We start from the raw sequence: 21005 nt of genomic DNA, 5'->3' as shown, positions 1-21005 counted from the left end.
TTTTAAATATATATATTTATTTTAATCTGCAAACAAAATGTAGATAGCTTCTAAGAGAAGTTTTACTGAAAAACACAGGTTTAAAAAAGCAGGTCTGGAAACATTTTGTCTCAAATCAATCACAGAAGCAAGACATTTGATCTAAGAAAACTTCTTTATTTCTTTAATTAATAATCTCATTAACTGCAGTTTTAATTCATAAATACAAAGTTGTAAAAAAAACCTCATGTGCAATCCTTACTTTTAAATTTGATTATAATGGCTGCTTCTTAATACTCCAAACATGTGGAAATCAGTGCAATTTGAACAGTCGCCAAACAAGAACTCTTACCAATGAAGTAATGCTGAGCAGAGCACACGTTCCACTCTACGCTGCAGCTTCTTCTCACAAAAGGAACTAAATCTTTGGTAGTATATAGTAAAGCAAACTGACACCTCATAATTAATATAGACAAACATTTAAAGAGGAGCACAGTTAATGTTCACATTCATGCTGTAAAACAAAATCCACTTATTTTCTTTATAAAAAAAAAAAAAAAAAAAGACCGAAGGAGCCCTGATAGCTTAAAAACTGTGTGATAGGTTTTCCTCCTTTGCATGGAAGTCAACAGCAATTCTGTTGACTAAAATAACTGCAGAAGTCTGAGGGATAGGGATCCAGTTAGTCAAATGCATTAGAAATGATTCATGACTTTTTCCAATAGTGTACAGAAAAATATCACACACTAAAAAAATAAAGACACAAACCCTTCTTAAACAGGAGGTGTAGAGTTTGCAGGGTTTCTTACCTAAAGATCTCTCACTACGAGCCTGAACAGAGTCTTTTGAAGTCATCACACTTTAAACACTTGTTAATGTTATCTCACAGAGGGTCAGTTCCGATATAAACGTGTCTCTTTAGTTGTTCATTCAGTGAATTCTTCACTCTTTACTCTTACAGCATGTGTGCTGTTGTCAGTGCAAGACCAGATTACATAGTCCATTAGGATAATGCAGTGCAACTCCTTCATCTCTTGGGACAAAGACAGTGAGTAAATCTTAGCATGATAGGAATGTCTCAAAATGAAAATTGAAAACACATTTCACCAAGCCAGTATTCCTCTATGCACAGCACATCTAGAGAAAGCAGCATATCATGTTTGTGCACATTTGCATCTAACTAAGTACAGTACAGAAAAACAAAGCATTCTATCTTAATGAAATCGGAATAAATATGATATGATTAAAAAAATAGTGGCCAAAATAACTTTTAAAAAGAAACAATGAAAAATTGAAAACACAACCAAACAAAAAGTAATGAATGGCACATTTGGCAGGCAGGGTAACCATGTTTCCTCATTTTCAGCAGCAATAGCCCAATCTGAAGTGTTAGAAACTCAAGAGGGCCACTGCACATAGTGGTTCTGCAGGACTTCCAGCCATCCTTCTGCTCGTTCAGACCACCTCCAAACACTAAGTGTCAAGCACAAGATTGTGCTTAATGTTTTCCACGTCTGCCTTCAAAAGCATGGTGCTCTCTGTGCGCTAAGGGAGAGAAATAAAAAGAAAACATGTAAGTTTTGACAAGGGGTTGAAAAGATGAAGAGGAAAGACAGTGATGCACAAGCAGTCAAGGAAGACAACGTGCCAAGGAGTGATCTTTGGGAATACACTGTTCCGATTACACATTTATAGAGAGTCTAAAGAAAGGGATCCCTGAAAGTCCTGTCTGTAACTGGTTCCACTAAATCAATACACACATTAAGAAGCATGCAGTCTTGACAGCTATCAAGATGTCTCTCACTAACTTTAGGAATCAGGTGTATTAAGCGTAAAGCTAAAAACATTCTAAAATTAAATCTAAAATATTCTATGCTTTGAATGGTAGCTAACTCTCATTGAAGGCACAGGACCATCTGTAATTTTTAAGTGAAAATTTCAGTGCAAGGAGAGATGCTGTGTTTCTAAATGGCTAATGAGGAACCAGAGAGGTTATTCCCATGGAAATATCCCACCAGCATCTCGCTCCTCTAACAGTGGTGGAAATGAACTAGTAAAAATACTTACGTTTATAGAACACTGCTTTAAAGGAGGTGTGTGGCAGAAGTTTATATATCTTTTCTAAAACTTTTGCTTCACTCGCTAAGGAAGCATTCCCATTCCAGACTTGTATAACATCTTCACGGTCACGAACGCTGACGCTAACCCCTATTACTTCATCATCTGCATGGAAGAGGAAGCATCATTAAAAAAAATACTTGAAAAGTGAGACATGTCTAATTCGATACTTATGTGCTGTGCAAGTGTCCAGAAGTTGAACAAACTGAAGCAACGAAAGAACAATCTCCAATGCAGGGGATACAAGTGTTCAAACCAGACAAAACAGTTACCAGAAAGAAACAAACACTATTTATAGTAACTATTACAAATATTACCTCACAATGGTTTTAATGAAGTGCCTCAAGAAAATTTATCTTTATTAACACTTACCCTTGACCAGGAGGTAATCTTGTGATTCACAAGATCTTGTGATTCTTCAGATTGTTTAGCAATATAGACTACTAAGGGAAATCTACCTTAAATAATATTGCATAAAATACTGCAAGCAAAAGCCTGCAGAGGCAGATTAGCTGTCTTGTATTTTTCCTCAGAAACTGGCTTTTTCTCCTTTGTGATAAAGCAGTGAAGGAACACTTCCTAACTGGTTGCTCAGTATCATTGTAACAGCTAATTTAATCTGATGATTGTGTTTAGGAGAGGCAAACAGGGTCACAAGAGATGATGCAAAAGCGCCATTCACATCACCCAGACAGAAGAGGCAGCCCTGTAACTGAGCCCAGATGCATGAGATGGTCACAGGCTCATACTTGCTGCCTGTGTCTGAGGGGCAGCACTTGCTGATGCACCTTAAGCATGCTGGCATTCCCAGCACCTTCCTGGAGTCCATTTCCAAATGAAATGTGTAAGCACAGAAGAGACGTTTATTCTGAAAGTGATTTCATTAAATCATTACATCTGAACAAAACCACAGACGAACTTCTGGATAATTAATGACTGTTTTCCGGTAAGCCAGCAAGGTATTTCAAGAATTTTACGTAAATTAAATCACACTAAAGACTACTTTGACCTAAGCAATGCTTTTAAGTGATAATGAAAGCATCACCTTTGGCTAGAGTGCTAAGCTGGGGTTCAGAAGACCCTGGTTTCCATTACAGCTCTGTTATGGGTTTTTAACACCACCACAGGCAAACCACACAGCTTCTCTGTGCTTCAGGTCTGCTCTGGTGCTTCCCCAAACAGCGCATAACCAGAAGAGACCACGATAGCTAATGGGCATCTAATTCAGTTGCCTCCAACTGTGACAGTACAAACAATCTGGTATAGAAGTGTAATTTGGTGTTCCAGAATTCTGGCATTGTAGAATTTAATATTAATCATTTAAATGCTGGCAGAGATAGACATTTAAAACCTTGATAATCTGCTGGCTTCCCAGGAACACAGGCTGTTCAGCTGGAGTTCATAGGTAGCTCTGCACTGGAACAGCTGAAATACCTCATCCTCCTCTTCCTGAGGGTAGGAATGGATATGATACCAGTATCATTTTTGAAAGTTACCTGCTGCACAACAATCCATGAACTGTTCTCCAATAGTTGCTAACAGGAGCTCTTTCCATACTGCTGCCTAAGAAGAAGAAGAAAAGTTACTTTTGCTTTACTATCTCTTAATTTAAAAGTTTGGTTTGCTAGAGGATGTACTCAAAACTGAGCTTTCTGAGGTTGTCTAAACAAAAAAGTGTTTGTTGCAATTACACGCTGTGTTATATTAATAATTTCTTCAATATAGTCAGAGCAAGAGTTTAGACCCTGGAAATAAATACTGTTACAAAGAATTGTTAAAATAGGTATTTAATATTTAACTCTATTTACTTTGTGTCCATGACCCACCCTGAACGCACTAATCAACATACAGCATGAAAGTAGAATTCCCAAGAATTTCCCATGATAAAAGACAGAAACAAATGATCACAAGTAGAGCCTTACTATGAAAAAGCATTACCATCCATGCTACAAAAAGCACCAGAAATCCCTACCAACAAGTTAAATGGATTTATTATTTAAACATCAAGTCTGATTTGCCTTGACTACGAAATAAGCCTGTCTTTCAACAGATTCAGATGCACACTAGAGAGTTAAAACGGGGGGGGGAACAACAACTATCTGCCAGTTTTCTTTGGCTCTGTTAGACCAATTACACTGTTATTTGCTTTTGGCATTTATTACCTAAGCAAAAGACCATACAAATCCTGGAACGCCTCTGGATCAACACGTTCAGTAATATGCTCCAAGGTGTGCATTTACAGGGACGGAAAATACAGACATCCATGTATTCTGTAATATATATATTTTGCTATATCACCATAAAGATTTTATTAATACACTTCTTCTAAGGAATGCCTTTCTGCTCTTTGAAATTAACTTGAATTTTAGTACTATTAAAAAGAAAGAGCAATTAAATGCACCATGGTTAAAACAAAAGCAGAAGGAATAGCAATTAAACGCGCCAGGGTTAAAACAAAAAGCAAGCAGCTATGGGGATGACAAACCAATAAACTGCTTTAATGGAGCTTCCAAGTCCTCCTAAGCCATCTTCTGGACTACAAAGGACCAGACGTTGCTGTGACTCATTACCACCTCATCCTATCCGTAACATGAAGCTATGCTATGGGAAGAACTGCTGCCATGCCTCGCGAGGCAGCTTGAGGATGTCAGAGTGAGCCTGCGAGATGATGCCCTTGCCTGCCAGCGTCCAGTCGGTACATTAAGGTGAGATGACCACGCACAGTCATTACCGGGCGCAGTGCTCGCTACCGTGAGCTGTCCTCACGGCCTCATGGGTAGGAAGCACTTCATCCAGTAGTAAGCAGTTGCAGGATCAGGCTTATAAGGATCTAAAAAGTATTAGTTTTCGTATTAAAAACCAGCAGACAGAAGGGTCACCGTACACATGCAACAACATTGAAGTGTCAGTATTTTGTCGGTCAGTTTTTCATACCACTTCTAAGGCTGGTATCTTCAGAAATAACTACATTTCCCTCCCTCCACACCCCCTGCAAGCACTGCTCTAACATATTATCTTCCAGTGAGGGCTGTACAAGACGGCTCTTCTTGGCCAAGGAGATGCGGTCTGGGTGTGTGGTGATTAGAAGCATGAAGCCAGGACTGAGAAATAGGCATAAATAATATTTTATGCCATTTACAAAGGTACTAAAAGCTGACTCAGGTTCATCTCCCATTAAACCTTTCAGAGGTGATCAGGGACATGTGGTACTTAGTTTGAGATATCAGGAAGTAACCTCATAGCAGAAAGTGGTGATCATTCTATGAAAACCAAGGCTTCTTTGGGGTCCCTAAATGCACCACACAATAATGCAGGCTCCCAAAACCTCTCATCACTGCTGACAATCTTCACACCTTGGGTTATACTAGGAAAAACAAAATTTCAGCGTCTTTTGTAATCACTGGGGACTGAAGGCAGGAAAGCTGCAATTCACATATGGAAAAGAGCCCACAGGCAAAACCAATTAGCTTTTGGCTGAAGTTTCAAGTACCATCTTTCAGCATTTAATGCCTTCTGCAAGGCTGTCACATTTTTCTTACAGTTCATGTTTAGCATTTAAAGGCCTGATCCAGACCCCACCTGCACACACACAACATGTGAATAGGTCAGGCCTCTTCCCTGTGGCAAGTCACAGGAAAAGGCATTTGAAGTCACTTGCATGCATCTGACAACGCTGTGACACTCAGCACACAAAGTCATTTGTTTCAGCAGGGCTAGAACGACAACATGCCTGCACATTTTATCTTTTGCATTTCTAAATTCCGAAAAGAGAAAACTAAGCAGCACTACTTTCATAAGATGTACAAGTGAGGTGACTGACAGCCTCAAACTCAATCTTGCCAAAGGGGATGATCCCACTAATCTTCTCTCCTTTACCCCATATACTCATTAAAATAAACTCTCCTAGCTATACACTCAAATTAAAAACAAGCTAGTTTTTTTTCCCCTGAAAGCACAGTGTGCTAAATTGGCTCACAAATAAGTTTGGTGAGCACCAGAGCCTTCACAAGGGGGATGAGGAAAAGAGAACAAACAAAACCTTCCCTCTTTCAAGGGAAGAAAGACATTAGATGGGTCTCGCTACCTGTGGAGAGAAAGCCTTAGTCCTCATTTGTCCTGAGGAAGTCACAGTGCTCCTCACTCCCACACATAGCACATACAAGCAGTGCCAAGCACAAGCAGTCCTACTGAGTTTGACACAAAACTTGGGAGCATTTGGCACTTTGTGAAACTCTGGAAGTTGTGCTGAACCACGCGTGTGGATTGTTGAAGAGCATTACTGAGGTTCTGGCTGTAATATTAACAGGAGGAGGTTTCTATGTTTTGCTTTGCATGCCTGTAATCAAACTGAGTTTTGAAAACAAAGGTGTTTATAGAATAACATCTTCGTCAAATGGAATACGACGCTGCAGCTTTCATTTGATTTATAATACCTTGACAAACGTGATCAAAACCAAGAGATACTAAATTAGCTGAAAATAAAACATTTGCTCACCATCTTAAAGCAAAAGATTACAGACTTTAAAATGGTGTTTGGTTGTTGTATCAGGTGATGTCAAAACTAGGAAGTCTTACAACAGCTTTATCACATGGAATTTAAAGGAACCCCCTTACCAAAAAAAAAAAAAATCAAAGGAAAGAGTCAGTGTTACATACCGTACTTTCTTTAGGGACCTTCATTTTCCATATACCTCCCTTGGCATTGCTTTCCTCTTCCCTGGTTATGGGAAATAGATCAGTAAAATAAGCATTCAGATCCACATCAAGATAAACCTACGTTCAGGGGTTAATTTTCCCAGAAAAATCCCATTGGAAATGCAGTTACTAACCCCGGGTAGCATGACTCAAATTATGACTTCTGACATCAGACATAATTCTTCCATTGTTCATATGAACTGTATCTCTCAACACCTAATCCCTCTCCCAAGTTTTGTGTGTTGGAAAATATATACATTTTCCCTGGCTACGGACTAGCTTTGAAGTGGCTGCACACTATATGGGAACAAGCCACAAAGCAATTTTATGTTTTACTATGGTAACCTTTTATTTTGGAAGATCTCCGGCACATATTTTCACAAAAGCAACTTATTACTCTCAAATTTATCCATTTCAATAGAAAAACGTGAGTATACTTCATTTCAGTTTTGTGACAACTAGAAATTAACTGTCTTTGTTTAAAAAAAAAAAAAAAAAAGAAGAAGACTGAAGTTGTCTGGGGCCAGGACAGACAACCTGTAAACTGTCTTTTAATGTCAATGGTGCAACACAGAAACCTCTGAACTTTTGAAGTTTGTTACAGTTCTTTCTAAAAAATTTTAAATTTTAGGGCTTTTAGTATTCTGTTAAGGCTCTGTAAAAGCAAAGTTATAGGCACAACCTAAACGTCACTTTTGGAGCAGCGAAAAGCCATTATGAAAGCCACAGAGACTCTCCAGGTCAATGATGTCACACTGGTCCATACAAACACCTGTGGCAGAAGGAGGGAAACCTTTGCAAGTCTCTAATTCATTCTTCTGAGTTTGTTTTTCCTCTAAAAAACAATGCTGCGGTTAGCCAGTATAGTATAACTGCGACCTGAGAAAAGCTTCTCTGCAGTAATTACTGTTAAGTCAGGGGGTTACCAATGGGATCAACCTCTTGCAATCCCTTCCCTAAGAGGCAGCACACACACCTAGTCTTAAAACACATGTATCTTTTTCAGGAAAAGCCCTTGCATTTTACACCTTTAACAGTGATTTATCAAAATAGAATTTAGACTAGAATGAAAAAATCCGTTCAAAAATATCAAGGAGCTGCACATATTGGTCCAGCTGATTTATACTGACACCAACATTTTGTTCAAACCCAATTTAGTTATTCTGGCCAGTCACAGTATTTTTTAGAAAACTAACACAGATCTTCAGATGCGTTTCACTTTAAAGAAGTATTTGCCTCTTCAGTAGATTAGGACAGAAACCTCCTGTAGTAACTCAACATCCAGTTAGAGACACGATGATCCAGTTAGAGAACCCTAATCCAATTACCATCTAGTGCAAATGATGTCAAAAAGATCAAATCTCTTCAGCAAATGTTTAAGATAATTAAGATGTGAAGGAACTGGATCAGGAAGAAGGTATGCTAAACTCAATTTCTGAAAGGAAAACATCAATGATTTATACTTTATTTCATTACTATCCCACAATCAAGTAGGGACTTGCTGCAATGCACCACTTCATAATGCCTTATGTTGGTTTTAACCCAAGCCTGTAAGTAGATTTTAATGCACACTCCATAATTTTGTACAGGTGAAGAACAGTTAAGGACACACCAGTTATTTGCATCATTATTACGCTACCTTCACTGCAAAGAAAAATTCGCAAGGTAATAGCGTGTTTCAAAGACAAGTAACGTTCTGCGCAGTCTTGAACCAGATTTCAAAGGCACATTTTAATTTCTTAATTGTTAATCCATAATTTAATTTCTGACATTTATGTTCAAAGGTGGACAATTAAATTACAGCCTGCACTTTTAATAATGACTCTATTTAGAACAAGTCACTTTTAAGCTTAACATAACCCCTAGGATACTTTTTGCAGGTCTCAAGGTCAGGCATTTGCGGGCAGCAGGAAGGTGATGCTCCTTGCCCACACCTCCTTTCCCTGCCTCCTTTCCCCATGTCAGGTTTTCCCAGTGCCCGCTTCCAGAAGTGTCTGATGATAACACACTTACCAAAGTGGCCGTCTTTCTCCCCGCATTAAGTGGTAACTACATCTCAGGGGCAAGCTTGTCACAGGAGGAATGTTGTTGTAGACACTCCAGAAATTCTTTATAAAACAAAAAAACACTAGTTGCATTAACACAAAAAATACATTTCAAATGAATTTACTTCCTTGGTCATATTCTCTAAAACCATCACATCTTACTCCTAGAGACCTGTCACCTTCTGCATTATAAGAAAATGAAACTTACTGCAATTTCACTTTTGTGTGTTTATACTGAAGTATGTCAGAACAAACCAGAACACTGAACTTCCTTAACATACTGAAGATATACTTACATAAAATCTCCACCTTGTGTCACTAACAACTAGTCTAAAACTTCACTGGGATCATCTTGAACTACAAAGAAACAGCAATAATTCCGTTGAACTAAATCCCTAACTAGCTCTCAAATTTTCATGAGACAAAGAACTGAAGATGCACGTTAATACAGGAATGGGGGAGAAATGAAAAGATGCAGGATCCATCAGAATACATCCCAGCTATTCTGGTAGTAAGAGCAGCAGCTGTCACATGCACTTGGGGTGGATAAAAGGCACCTAGAAAGGGTGGTGAGCAACAGGGAGGGATGATTGAAGGGATCCCAATTCTCTTTCTTCTTTATCCAACAGCCAGGAAGAAGAAAGGATTTTAAAGACTTATGTTGCATCAACATGTAGTGATGCAACATTAAGCATTAGTACAACTAATTAAGTATTAGTTCATCTAATACTTAATCATTAGCACGACTTAGAAACAAAGACTGCAACATTATGCGATAAGATTTTGTAGCCCTTGGCAATTCCATTTAACAGCCATTACCAACATCCAGTCACAAAAGAAGAAAAACTATTAAAAATATAAAAGTGGGTATGAAAAATTGGAGAGAACTAGGAACATTTATATTAAGTTCTGGGCCATCGTGCAGTGCTGCTCCTCTCACCGATGAAGATGGAAAAAGAGGCACAAACAGGGGCTCCCACGGGAGAGCCAACACCAAGTGCTGGCTCCTGCTTTCCCCCTTGAGCTTACCTGGCCTCGTGCCTGGGTCTTCCCAGAGGGATTCTTTGTGTTTTCAGCCCCAAATTCATGAAAAGAAAGACTTAAGCTTTTTGAACAATAAAGCCCAATAATTTAATGAATAAAGGCTGGATTCAGAGTGGGAAAATGGTCATTACCAGATACTGCGTACACTGTTTTGTGGTCTTATGCTGACCTTTTTCCAACAGTTCAAAGAGCCAGCATAGCTGGTTTTGAAACAAACCCACTGGTACTGTCAGCTCAAACTTGACAGAGGTGTTCTGCTGCACGGTTGATGCAACCACTCCTGCTAACACAGGCATGGTAACTCTGGTATAAAACAGAAATGCAATGTACTTGCAAGAGATGCCCGCTGATGGGCACTGGGAGATGACACAAACACGCAGAATTTCCCATTGTTGCATGATGTACATGTAAAAGCCTTTTGATGTGTCAGTTTGATAGATTAGTTTTATTTTTTTTAAGAAAAAAGTCATGCTCCAGGGCAGAAAGAAATAAAAACACAGGCTGTAACATTTAGTCTTCATGCAATGATTTTCTGTATTAAAACTTAGAGAAAAGTCAGGAAAAATACTTGAAAACACATCAAGTATAACAATGCAGCACAGGCACAAGTGGAAACTTTGGAAAGTTTATGGGTGGGCTTGCCTGATCAAGCCAATATTTCCTCCTTTTCTGGTCTGGAAAGCCAAGTGAAATTCAAACAATGACTATGTGATACCACACACGATCACGCACAATAATGCTTACACTTCCTACCACAGGTGAGCAAAGCCATGGGCGTGACTCACCCAGATGGGTGTTAATCCTGCTTCACACCTTAAGTTTTGCTTTTCTTGTGTGGCAGTTGCTAGAGCCAAGCCAGCCTTACCTGCACGGTTTGTACTGTATAAATCTTCTTCAAGTTGGAGGCACATTCAGCTGCTGTAGTACCAGGTAGTGACCTTGTGGGGGGAAAAAAGAAAGTAGGGATTAATAAAAATGTATTTTAACAAGGGGGAAGAAGGGAGACAGGGAGAAGTAAATCACACGAGTGTGAAGATAAAATATCCACAAACCAAAGTTATCCAGTGAACGCCAATTCTAATCATAATTGATCATTTAAAGAGAGGAATTCCACTGTTTTTATACTTTTGAGTAAATAGAGATTTGCCAGGTAAATTGGGATTTTAGAATAGAATTGAAGAGAGTCATCCAGTTGGAAGGGACCTATAAAGACCAACCCCAGCTGCTGTTTTATGAAATCACTTTCAGTAAGCAGGTAAAATTCAGATTTTAAACCAAAAACATCGATGCTGCTAACTGCCACGCCACACTTCTCAGCTGTTAGAAAAAAAAAAAAAAGTTATTTGTCTGGAGCCCGCAGACCCAAGCTCGCATCCCCAGGTTGTTTGCCAGTGCTTGCCAAGAGCCAGGGGCACCCCGAGACCCCCGGCACCCCGAGACCCCCGGCGTGCCGCAGGGGGGGCAGCGGCCGCCAGGTGGCAGCGGGCTCCAGCCCAGCACAGCACCAGGAGCCCCCGGCCCTGCTCCTGCATCCCTCGGATGGATGGAAGGAGAAAAAGATGCAGGGCTCACTGGTGTACTGCTGTTACACTGAGCTGATCTCACTGCAGAGCACTTCAGTGTTTTATGGGAGATGCGCACGGGCTGTGGGAATGCGGAGTGCCAAAGGACAGCTCCTGGTTTCAGTGCTGTGAGCCACCTAACGCAACCCACACGGTAAATTTGGGATTTCAGGCAGTTCTTCCACCAGGAATAATTCATTCTTCAAGCTGTGTCTGCTGCCGGCACTTGCCACAAAGCCAGGAGGTGCTTGGGCTTGTTTCACACCCAGGGCGCAGGGCTATGCTGCTGTACACCAGACAGGGTGAGCTTCCCCGGGTCACCCTCACACCGACCATTCCCATGTTCCCATCCCAACCAGGGCTGCTGCCTTCAGGCACTGCAGCACCGCATCCTTTTCAGCCTTTGTGCCATCTCTCGGGTGTGTGCAATGCAGGGCAGCACATCCACCACATCCCCAGGTGTCCTCGCTCCATCACCACCAACCTGACAATCCCAGCACACACCCTCCGGCACACTTAGTGCGAACGAGGTCAGCATTTCCAGGGCTTGTTCAATTTGTTAAAACCAGAAGCATTTTCCTCCTCAGAAGTTGACACAGGATTTGTAAAGTAGAACGAAGATCACAAAGCAACCTCCCATTGCACAGGAAGGATGGCATGCAGAAGACTGAACCCCAAAACAGAAGCAACAGAGAGGGGAATCCAGCTGCTGCTCAGGTACCTGCTGGAGAAAGATCCCAGGATAAGGGCAAACCAGACCCTAGTAACCCTCCCATCTCTGCAGCTGCTTGTCCCAATACATCTTATGGGCATATAAAGCACTACAACAACTCTCTGTTGTTACAGATATAATTCAGGCTCTGGGGCAGAAGGAGAATCCACACAGAAGAAATGAAATAATTAAACAAGTAAAACTGCTGAAGCAGCACCAGATCAACCGAACTTTAATGCTGGCCCCCAGGTTTCTTGGGGGGCTCCCATCAAAGCAAAATGACTTTAAAATGCACACAAAAGCAGCAGAGAAACTCCTCCGTCTTTTCCAGCATAGGACAGCCTAGCTAATGATCACTGGATACAAGACTACATCACTGTAATGGACTCTACAAGAAAACAGGGCATTTGATGCCCCAATTTCAGTAATTAATTTAACTAGAGGTTATAAAAAACAGACAAGAAATCAATATAGCACAGGTCTGAGTCCTGTGGTTCATGAACTACAAAAACTCCCATGGGAAAGACTGATAATGTGAAAATAACAACAAACAAAGCTTTCAGTGTGCTCAGAAGGAATTATTATAGTGACTGGTGGCATCTTTGTGCTCTGCACTCATCATTAAAGAGCAAAAAGAAAAATCCATGGTATTTAACAAAACCAAAGCCAACTTTCAAACACACAAAACAATGAAAGCAGTAAGTTAAAGGAGATGGAAACTCAGCAGGAGGTGTTTTTGTCAATGAGGAATTGTGGATTTGCAAACTATCACTTACTTTTTCCTTGCTGCTGACCAGAAGTAGCACATCTCACTGTGTGTCATGTACTATCAACCTTTAATAGGCAAAACATGAGTAAGTTTTGCCTCTTCTTGTTTCATACCACCGTTCAAAGAATTTCTTCTCTTACATACTACTGCCAGTTTGCTGACTGCAGATCACCAACACCTACGGGGTTAACTCTGCTGTACAACGTGTGGCATCCTCTCTGCATGCTCACACTGATACTGCTCCCGAGATGCTGCCATGGTAAGGTCTATTCAAATGAAAGAGAAATCCAGTCTGTAATGATAGCTTTCAAAGGTTATCTAGATAATCACGGTAGCCATGTAGTTATTTTAACGCCATTTTAAAGATCAGCTAAGAATGAAAGACAATATTCCACTCCAAGGTCATCAAATGGTTCATTTTGATATTTGTCTGGAAAAAAAAAAACATTATCAGCTGGCAGAAAACACCAATCAACCAGCAAATCATTTGTTTTAAAAGTTAAGGTGCCTGACTACTCATTTATTCTTAGTAACCTGCCTGGCAAGCACTCTGTGCCCACAAGATTACACTGCATTATGTCAGCCTCTCACCCAGCTCTGCGAAGTGCCACTGATTTATGGGTCTGAGCATGAACCCCTAAACCTTATTAAGCAAATACTACAGAAGGGGCTGTAAATGATAAAATGACAGCATGCAGCAATTTAAAAGTTTCAGGACCATTTGCTGCAGAAGTTACACCTGCACAAATTGGGTTGAACGCGTGAGTATAGGACAGAAACGGGATTTTAAATCACAGACAGCCAGAGAAGGAAAAAGTGCATTTCATTCAAAATGGCAGATTGCTGACAGCAATGAACTGCAGCTGTTCTGCCACAGCCTCCCAGGAACTCAGCAGGTAATACAGATGACAATTGAGCGGGTTTTGTGCCTCGAAACCCAGGAAATGATTTCTTTTTAACCAAGTACACAGAATAAGTTTAGATTAAACTAGCACAAGTGTTAGATGAGTTTCTAATGAAGAAACCTGTAGATATTCCTATTTCTGTACGTATTGCAACAAATACTTGCAACGTAAGCTAGGAGTAATAAGATGTTTGTGTACCTTGCTGAAAAAACTCAATACATATCCTACTACAAAACAGAAAGTTTTGTTTAAGGGTCTGTATTTGCAGGTCACTGTGGGGCTCCTCCATTTGGGATAGTTTTATTGCCATCAACAGTAACATCAAGCTGACGCGCCACAATGAATTTTGAATTATTGCCATGGTGCTGTTTTGAATCAACTCAACAAGCACTGCAAACTCTAAAGAGCAGGAGGGAGAAGGCTGTGTCAGAAAGCAGCTGGACACAGAAGGCTTTTTTGGAGGTGGGCATGCCAGCCCCTGGGCCACCAACCCATTAATGCACACCCAGCTTCCCCACGGAGCCTGCACATGAAATATTCAGCAGCTCTCCTGCTCCGTGCCCTGCGATTCCCAGCACCTTCCTGCACCTTCAGAATATTTATGGGAGAAGTTTCAGTGCAACTTCTGGAAGGACTGAGTTGCCTAACAAGGTCAGGCCCACCCCAGTAAACTGCAGGGGCATTAGGAAGAAGTGGAGCATGGAAACAGAAATAACCTACCCAAACTGAATCCTACTGCCAGCTTGCTTAGCTACTCCTTTATTATTCCAGCATGAATAAAGAACAAGAGACAAAGATAAATTCCATTGTTTTATGCATGAATAAACCTCCAGGTGGTTGTGCTTATGTTAATGTGACGCTGAACTGTAGCTCTTCTGTTTCCCTGCGAAGAGCCAAGGATAGAAGGTTTTTTTTTTTTCATACGTACTCACACTGGCCTTTGTTTCCCAGTGGGAATCGCTCCACGGCTTTAGCGGGAGCTTTAAAAGCTGCCGAGCACTTTTGAAGATACCACTGTCAGTGCTGAGACACACTGGTTTGGGTACGAATAAGCAAAATATTTACTTGCAGAGCTTAAACTCAAAAACATGCTGTGGCAACTAAATAAATCTGGCAATCCATCCTGAATGCAGACAAAGACTGATTTCAAGCCATCAAAGCCTGTCAAAATGCATTTACCAGGTTGAACATTTTTATAATATTAACCATCATTTTTCATTGTAAGCCACCTACTCATGAGCTTTAATAGATGAAATAGATGATTCCAGATAAATAGGATTTTGCTATAGGGAAGAAGGGAAATTATTAAGTTTAGTTTCCAATATTTGATGTGTTCAGTTATAATGATTCACAATTATTATGAAAACAGCTCAGTTGTCTACTAAGCATTATTTATATAGATCTCAACACTATAAACTGAGGAGAGGAAAATCAGCATATAGGGGTGTATTTATGTGAGAATGTTTTCACTTTCCTGGAGTTGTCTATTAACATTGCATTACATCTGACAACATTTATTAGCATATTCTTCCTCTCAAAGATACAGAAGAGTTGAACCATAAACAAAATTACCTAAAAAGCACTGTTGAAGCGAGGCAAGAAGAAAAGGCAGACAGGCCCCTACAATGAAACCAGCACTGCTGTGTGCATACACTCGCACACACTTCCACTGACATGAGCGCATCTGTGACAGCGCTTATCTGGAAATGAGACTTCTGTACTAGGCTTTTGTGATCTGCGTTCAATTTCTGATAGCAGCGATTTGTAAAGAAGGGTACCCGCATTTTCCTTGCTGTTGACTGAAAGTGGCATGTCAGCAGAACTGTCAGCTCAGATGCACTTAGATCTTCAAAAGACGTCTTTCTGCAAGGACGTGTGACATCTTCATCACTGCAAGTGCATACACAAACTCTGGACCACGAACTGTAACCACTGACAAAACCTCTGGCTTCTCATTGAGAGGCTGAAAAAAGCAGACAGCTATTAGTACTGGTATCTTCTATTATTTTAGCAGGGAAAGGCTTACTTAGTGCAGCTTTGATCATGAGAGGGCACACAACGCCAGGTAGGATACTTGCATTGTGCCCAAACATACGCATCAAAAAGCCAAATCAGTTTCACCATCTTCATATTTACACAAATATTGTATCTAGATCTACAATCCCAAATCCCTATAAGGGAAAATTTCAAGTGCCTACCCTGGTTCGTTTTTAAATTATTACATTCACTGAGGTATAATCATGGTAGAGTTTATTTTTTCAACAAAGTGTATTGCAAAAACCAGAAATGCGATCTTTCGTTTAAAAGCCAGAGACAACTATGAGCAGGACTGTGCACTAATTCACAGACACACTGAGACGAGCAGGAGTGTGAAGAGCCACCAGCAGGAATCAGCTTCCCAAGGTGGTACCAAGGGCATCCTCAAGACCTGATGAAATTCCCCAGGCCTTGTAACATCACCAGGGTATGGCACGCAAAGCACTACGAATAAGACATGCAGGTATCAACTCGGAAACCTGCAGAATGGACACACAAAACAGCAGATCTAAAGCCTCTGTTTTAGAACACTTGGTACATCACCTTAAAACATTAATTTAAAAAAAAAAAAATCTCATTTCTTTTAACAGGAAAAAATGACAGCTTCTGTCTCCGTTTGTGAAATGGCCTGTGAGCATTTGAAGATCATTCATGGGATCTTACTTGTCAAACTAGTGAATAATATTTTCCCAAACACTTTCATCATTCTCACTTTCCTAAAGCATACATGGGGTCAGATATAAGAAAGTGAAATCCGACTGTTAATATTTTAGACATGTACCAAGAAAGAAGGCTTAGCACTTCCAGGAAATGCAACTGGCCCATGATATGCGTGTGATAATGACAGTGAACCAGAACCTGGTCACAGGATCGCAGACCTCAAATCTTAAACCTACACCAAGGCATTTAGAGAAACAAGTGCTAATGTGGATAAAACAAAGGCATTTACTTCTGAGGTGGGAGATGAATCCAGGACACTAAGGTAAAAATGAGGCCATTAAACCCAAGTGAATCACTTGGAAGCATGTCACAAGCTGCTAGAGGAAGTGCTGCTTCCTGGATATTTAAGAGTGTGACTTAATGAAAAGACACATGCTGGAGATCTTAGAATGTATGCCATGGATCTCTCACCATAGAGGGATAGAAAGATGCCTACCTCTACATATCCATCTCAACATCTACTTACCCTCAAATTTCACTTCCTCCTGCATTTCAGCCCCAAACCACTGTAATACGTAGAGGCACTCAGAAGCTGTACCATCGCATGACACAACACCACTGCTCCACACTAGGTATTACTGAAGTAAGTTAAAAATGCTCAGTTGTATTCTACAAAAAGTTAATCCCATACAAACCTTAGCACCAGTCCCCCAGCAAACCATGTGGGTGTACCAATAAGCAGTACAGATGCTTCAGTGGGACTCTGTGGACACACAAACATCCACACACTGCAGTAATCTGAGCTCCGAGTCGTCCATTAAGAGCTCTCTTGGGTGCTTTTTAATGACTTACATTAAAAAAAAAATAGTAATATTGTTCCCTGTCATTATTCTGCTACTGTTGCTGGTAAACAAGGCAGCTGGTAAACAAAACTGTGCTGAGTGTAGGTAAGGCTGAAGACATGCTGACGCCTGGTGACAATTTTTTTAAAATATACATTCACTTTTGGTTTTGTAAGGTAAGGAAGAACAACACTACCTAATTAAATGCACTTAGAAGGGATCATAAAGAGAGAGAAAGAAAAGTGAACAGAGTAACTGAGTTTTAAAGCCTGAAATGCAGCTGAACCAGGACTTGGGGGTGAGGGGCTCACGATACAGGTCAGTAACTTGAAATGGATTTTTAATTTCTGGCATAAATTATACAAGCTGGACACGCTTATCTCCCTGTGCTCGTGTAAACAAGCAGATCTTTGTGATAGCTTGCTTCGGAAGTGGTCCAAATGCTGTTTTTTTTAGAAGTAACCAAACAAACAGAAAACACGATTCAGACCCTGAGCCTGACTGCAACGAAGTCAGGGTTCAAAGGGGCGAACCAGGCATGATTTGCGGGGTCACTCACAAGGTTTGGTTTGCTGACCTGAGACCATTTGCCTGCTTTCATCAATGTCATGCTATTTCTCCATCAGGAAATAAAAAAAGGGACAGAAGAGGGGAGGAGAAGCTCAGGACAGGGCAAGGAAGGCGGTCAGCATGCAGCAAGGCTTGCGGGGAGAGAACTTCTCCTCCTGGTTGAGGGAGAGGAGAAACACACCAGAAGGTGGAAGGGGCGATACAGAAGGTTAATAACGAGACAAAAGCACAGTCCGGGAGCAGACAGGCGAGCAGGCCGGGATTTCAGCTTCATTTTCGGCCAGGGCTCGGCACGGTGACCCCAAACCCCCGGGCAGCCCGGGGCCCCCCTCCCTCGCGTCACGGCTAAATTTAGGGCTTAAAGCAACACCCGGGGCGCCGGCATCGGGAACCACAAAAGCAAAACTGGCTCGGAAAGTGTTTTTATTAACAACTGGCTGAAAGCGTAATTGGGGGGGGACACCCAGCAAATGAATGTTACATCCAAAAGTTCTCCCCCCCGAAGCCAGCCCCCCCCCCCGGCTCCCCCACTCACTTATCGAGCCAGAAGGTCCAGGGCGAGTGCAGGGGCAGCGGCAGCCCCGGCCCCCCCGGCCCTCCTGGCAGCCCCTCCGGGGAGCTGGGGGGCTCCGGGCCCGGGGGGCCGGCGGGGGGGCTGAGCGCCATGTCCCTGCCCCGGCCGGCCCCGCAGCGCCGCCCGCATCGGGGGGGCGGGACGGGAGAGGGCGCGGGGAGGGGACAAGGGACGCGGGGAGGAGGAGGAGGAGGGGAAGGGAGGAAGGACGGGAGGGGACGAGCCGGCTGGTGGAGGGGGGCAGCCCAAAAAGCAGACCCCATGGCTGGGAGCCGTGCCTTAACGCCTCGTGAACTCAGGGCTCGGGGCTGTGCTCGTGTCCCTGGGCAGCCTGTCCCAGTGCCCAACCACCTCTGGGTGCAGACCCTGTCCCTAACCCCCAGCCTGACGCTCCCCTGTCCCAGCTCCATGCCGTCCCCTCGGGTCCTGGCGCTGTCCCCAGAGAGCAGAGCTCAGCGCCTGCCCCTCCGCTCCCTGTGAGGGAGCTGCAGGCCGCCATGAGGCCTCCCCTCGGCCTGCTCTGCTCGGGGCTGGACCCAGGGTCCTCAGCACTCCTCACACACCTTCCCCATCTTCATAAACCTCCCTTGGACACAGTTTTATGTCTTTCTTACATTCCACTGCCCCAAACCGCACTCAGAGACCAGATGGACACAGGCACAGAGAGGTGGTGACAGGCAGCGATAGATGTGACTTGAGCACACAGCTGACTCGGACAGGGCGATATTTATCTGTCTTCTCATCTTCTCCCCCTCCTATTTAATTTACATGCTTCTTTTAAAGGGAGACGTTTCCCATAATCCAGCATGGATGCGTGCTTTAAAAGTCTCACAGTATTTTTATAATAGTATTTCTTAATTTAAGATTCTCCCCGGTGGGACTATGCACAATAGTAAAGTTAAACACCCACATAAGCGATAGCAGGATCAAAGACCATGAATCACATAGGATTCCTTGCAAACACATTTAGTAGGATGAATAATTTTATATGCACTTCTTCCTAAAAGAAAAATCAGTGAAGCCACACTCCTTTAAAAAATGAAATCTAACAGTAAGTAAGGCCAGAGATCACCCATAAAAAGCAGTCTGTACAGTGACAGTGAAGAAACAAAAAAAGTTAATGATTATGTTGTGCAGATGGAAAATGCTAACTACTTAGCCAAATTAAATAAGATCTGGAAAACCAGTTGCACCATCTCTTGCAATTTAATTTACTGCTCTTTAAATAGAAGACAAGATAATGACTGCTTGGGAAAGCTTGGAGTCTGAAATTCATTGGTATGCCCACTCCAAGCTTTCTCCCGCTGTGTTAATGGTGTGCCCACCACAAACGTTCATCCTGAACAAAGTACTACAATAAATGGTTGTATCTAGGCACAGCAGGCCTGGGTTTTCCGAGGAGAGCTGAAGAAGAAGAGAAGGTAGGAGGGTGGTGGTTTCCTGAAGGGCACACCTCACCTCTGGGCCTGCAGCAGACAGCCTCCATGCCAGTGGCATTTCTGGTGTCCTGCTGAGGTTGCCAGTGCAGTGCCTATTTTTGTCTATGCAGCCAATCTTGCTGGAAATAAGGCCAAGACCACAAGCACATACTACACAACTAACTCCTTGAATCCACCGCCTGCCTCTGTCAGGAACCACATGCTCCAGCGAAAGCCTCCAGATTCCACCATCAGCAAGCAGTTCATCATTTAAAACATTATAGCTCAGGTTGAAAACAAATTACCATGTTACAAACAACCTGAGCTGTAAGGAACAATATCAAAGTACAGCCCCCACACCTCCAAGACACTGAGTGAATACCAGGCAGCAGAGCCTGTATCATTACTCCAAATGAGACATGTAAAGCCTCTATTTGTTTCTTGTTTACAGCGGTAAACACCAGGCCTCACAGCGGCACAAGGTACATCATGGGAATCTCAGATAACAGTAAATTAATCTGGCTGTGGAGGAAGGGCAATCACAGGATGCATTGAATTAGCACATGCAGCCCTTGCCTACAGACATTTCTAAGAAGTCGTGACACAGAGGCAAGAACAAGTCTCCTGAGGTGGATCTCACAAGGAGAAACCGTGGTAAGAACAACATCCTGATCCTGCTCAGCCTCCCTGCATTGCCAACATGCCTTGAACAAAAACATTTTGGAGATTGAGTTCCAGGAAGTTAGTAGCACTTTTAGAAAGATTTATGAGCTTTAATTAAAAATGTATTTCACTGATATTTGCCTCATATCTAGAATGTTCATTTTTAAAGAAACCCTGCTGATGCCATCTCCTGTGCTTTTGCACCTTCTCAAGCAGACCTACAATACACAAATTGCGTTATGGTGCAACTCCGTGCTCCAAGACAGCACAGAGACGAGGTGACTACAGCTCACCACCACAGGAGGACTGCCTGTCTCTATCCCTTACTTACTTGTCCCATCCCAGCTACATCCTCATTTTGCTTGCAGAATCTCTAGGCAAAGAGGGGATTGTCTGCCATGAAAGGTCTTAT

General features: G+C 42.1%; 1 protein-coding gene across 2 annotated transcripts; it reads right to left on the bottom strand.

Annotated features, from left to right (window-relative positions):
• Positions 1-531: 531 nt before the first annotated feature.
• Positions 532-21005, bottom strand: EIF4E3 (eukaryotic translation initiation factor 4E family member 3). 2 transcript variants are annotated; one of them, XM_068694334.1, is made up of 7 exons: positions 20925-21005; positions 10747-10819; positions 8806-8900; positions 6754-6814; positions 3594-3660; positions 2047-2202; positions 532-1524 (listed from the first exon to the last, which is right to left on the bottom strand). In XM_068694334.1, exons 3-7 carry the CDS (start codon positions 8829-8831, stop codon positions 1478-1480), a joined length of 357 nt encoding a protein of 118 aa, XP_068550435.1. In that variant the 5' UTR covers positions 8832-8900; positions 10747-10819; positions 20925-21005; the 3' UTR covers positions 532-1477. The 2 variants fall into 2 exon arrangements, with proteins under 2 accessions (XP_068550435.1, XP_068550434.1); XM_068694333.1 differs by lacking the exon at positions 20925-21005 and adding an exon at positions 18474-18665.

Source organism: Anas acuta, chromosome 11 (assembly GCF_963932015.1).
Source record: "Anas acuta chromosome 11, bAnaAcu1.1, whole genome shotgun sequence".
Lineage (NCBI taxonomy): Eukaryota > Metazoa > Chordata > Aves > Anseriformes > Anatidae > Anas > Anas acuta.
The sequence above is the reverse complement of the archived record's forward strand: the minus strand, read 5'-3'. Positions and strand labels throughout refer to the sequence as shown.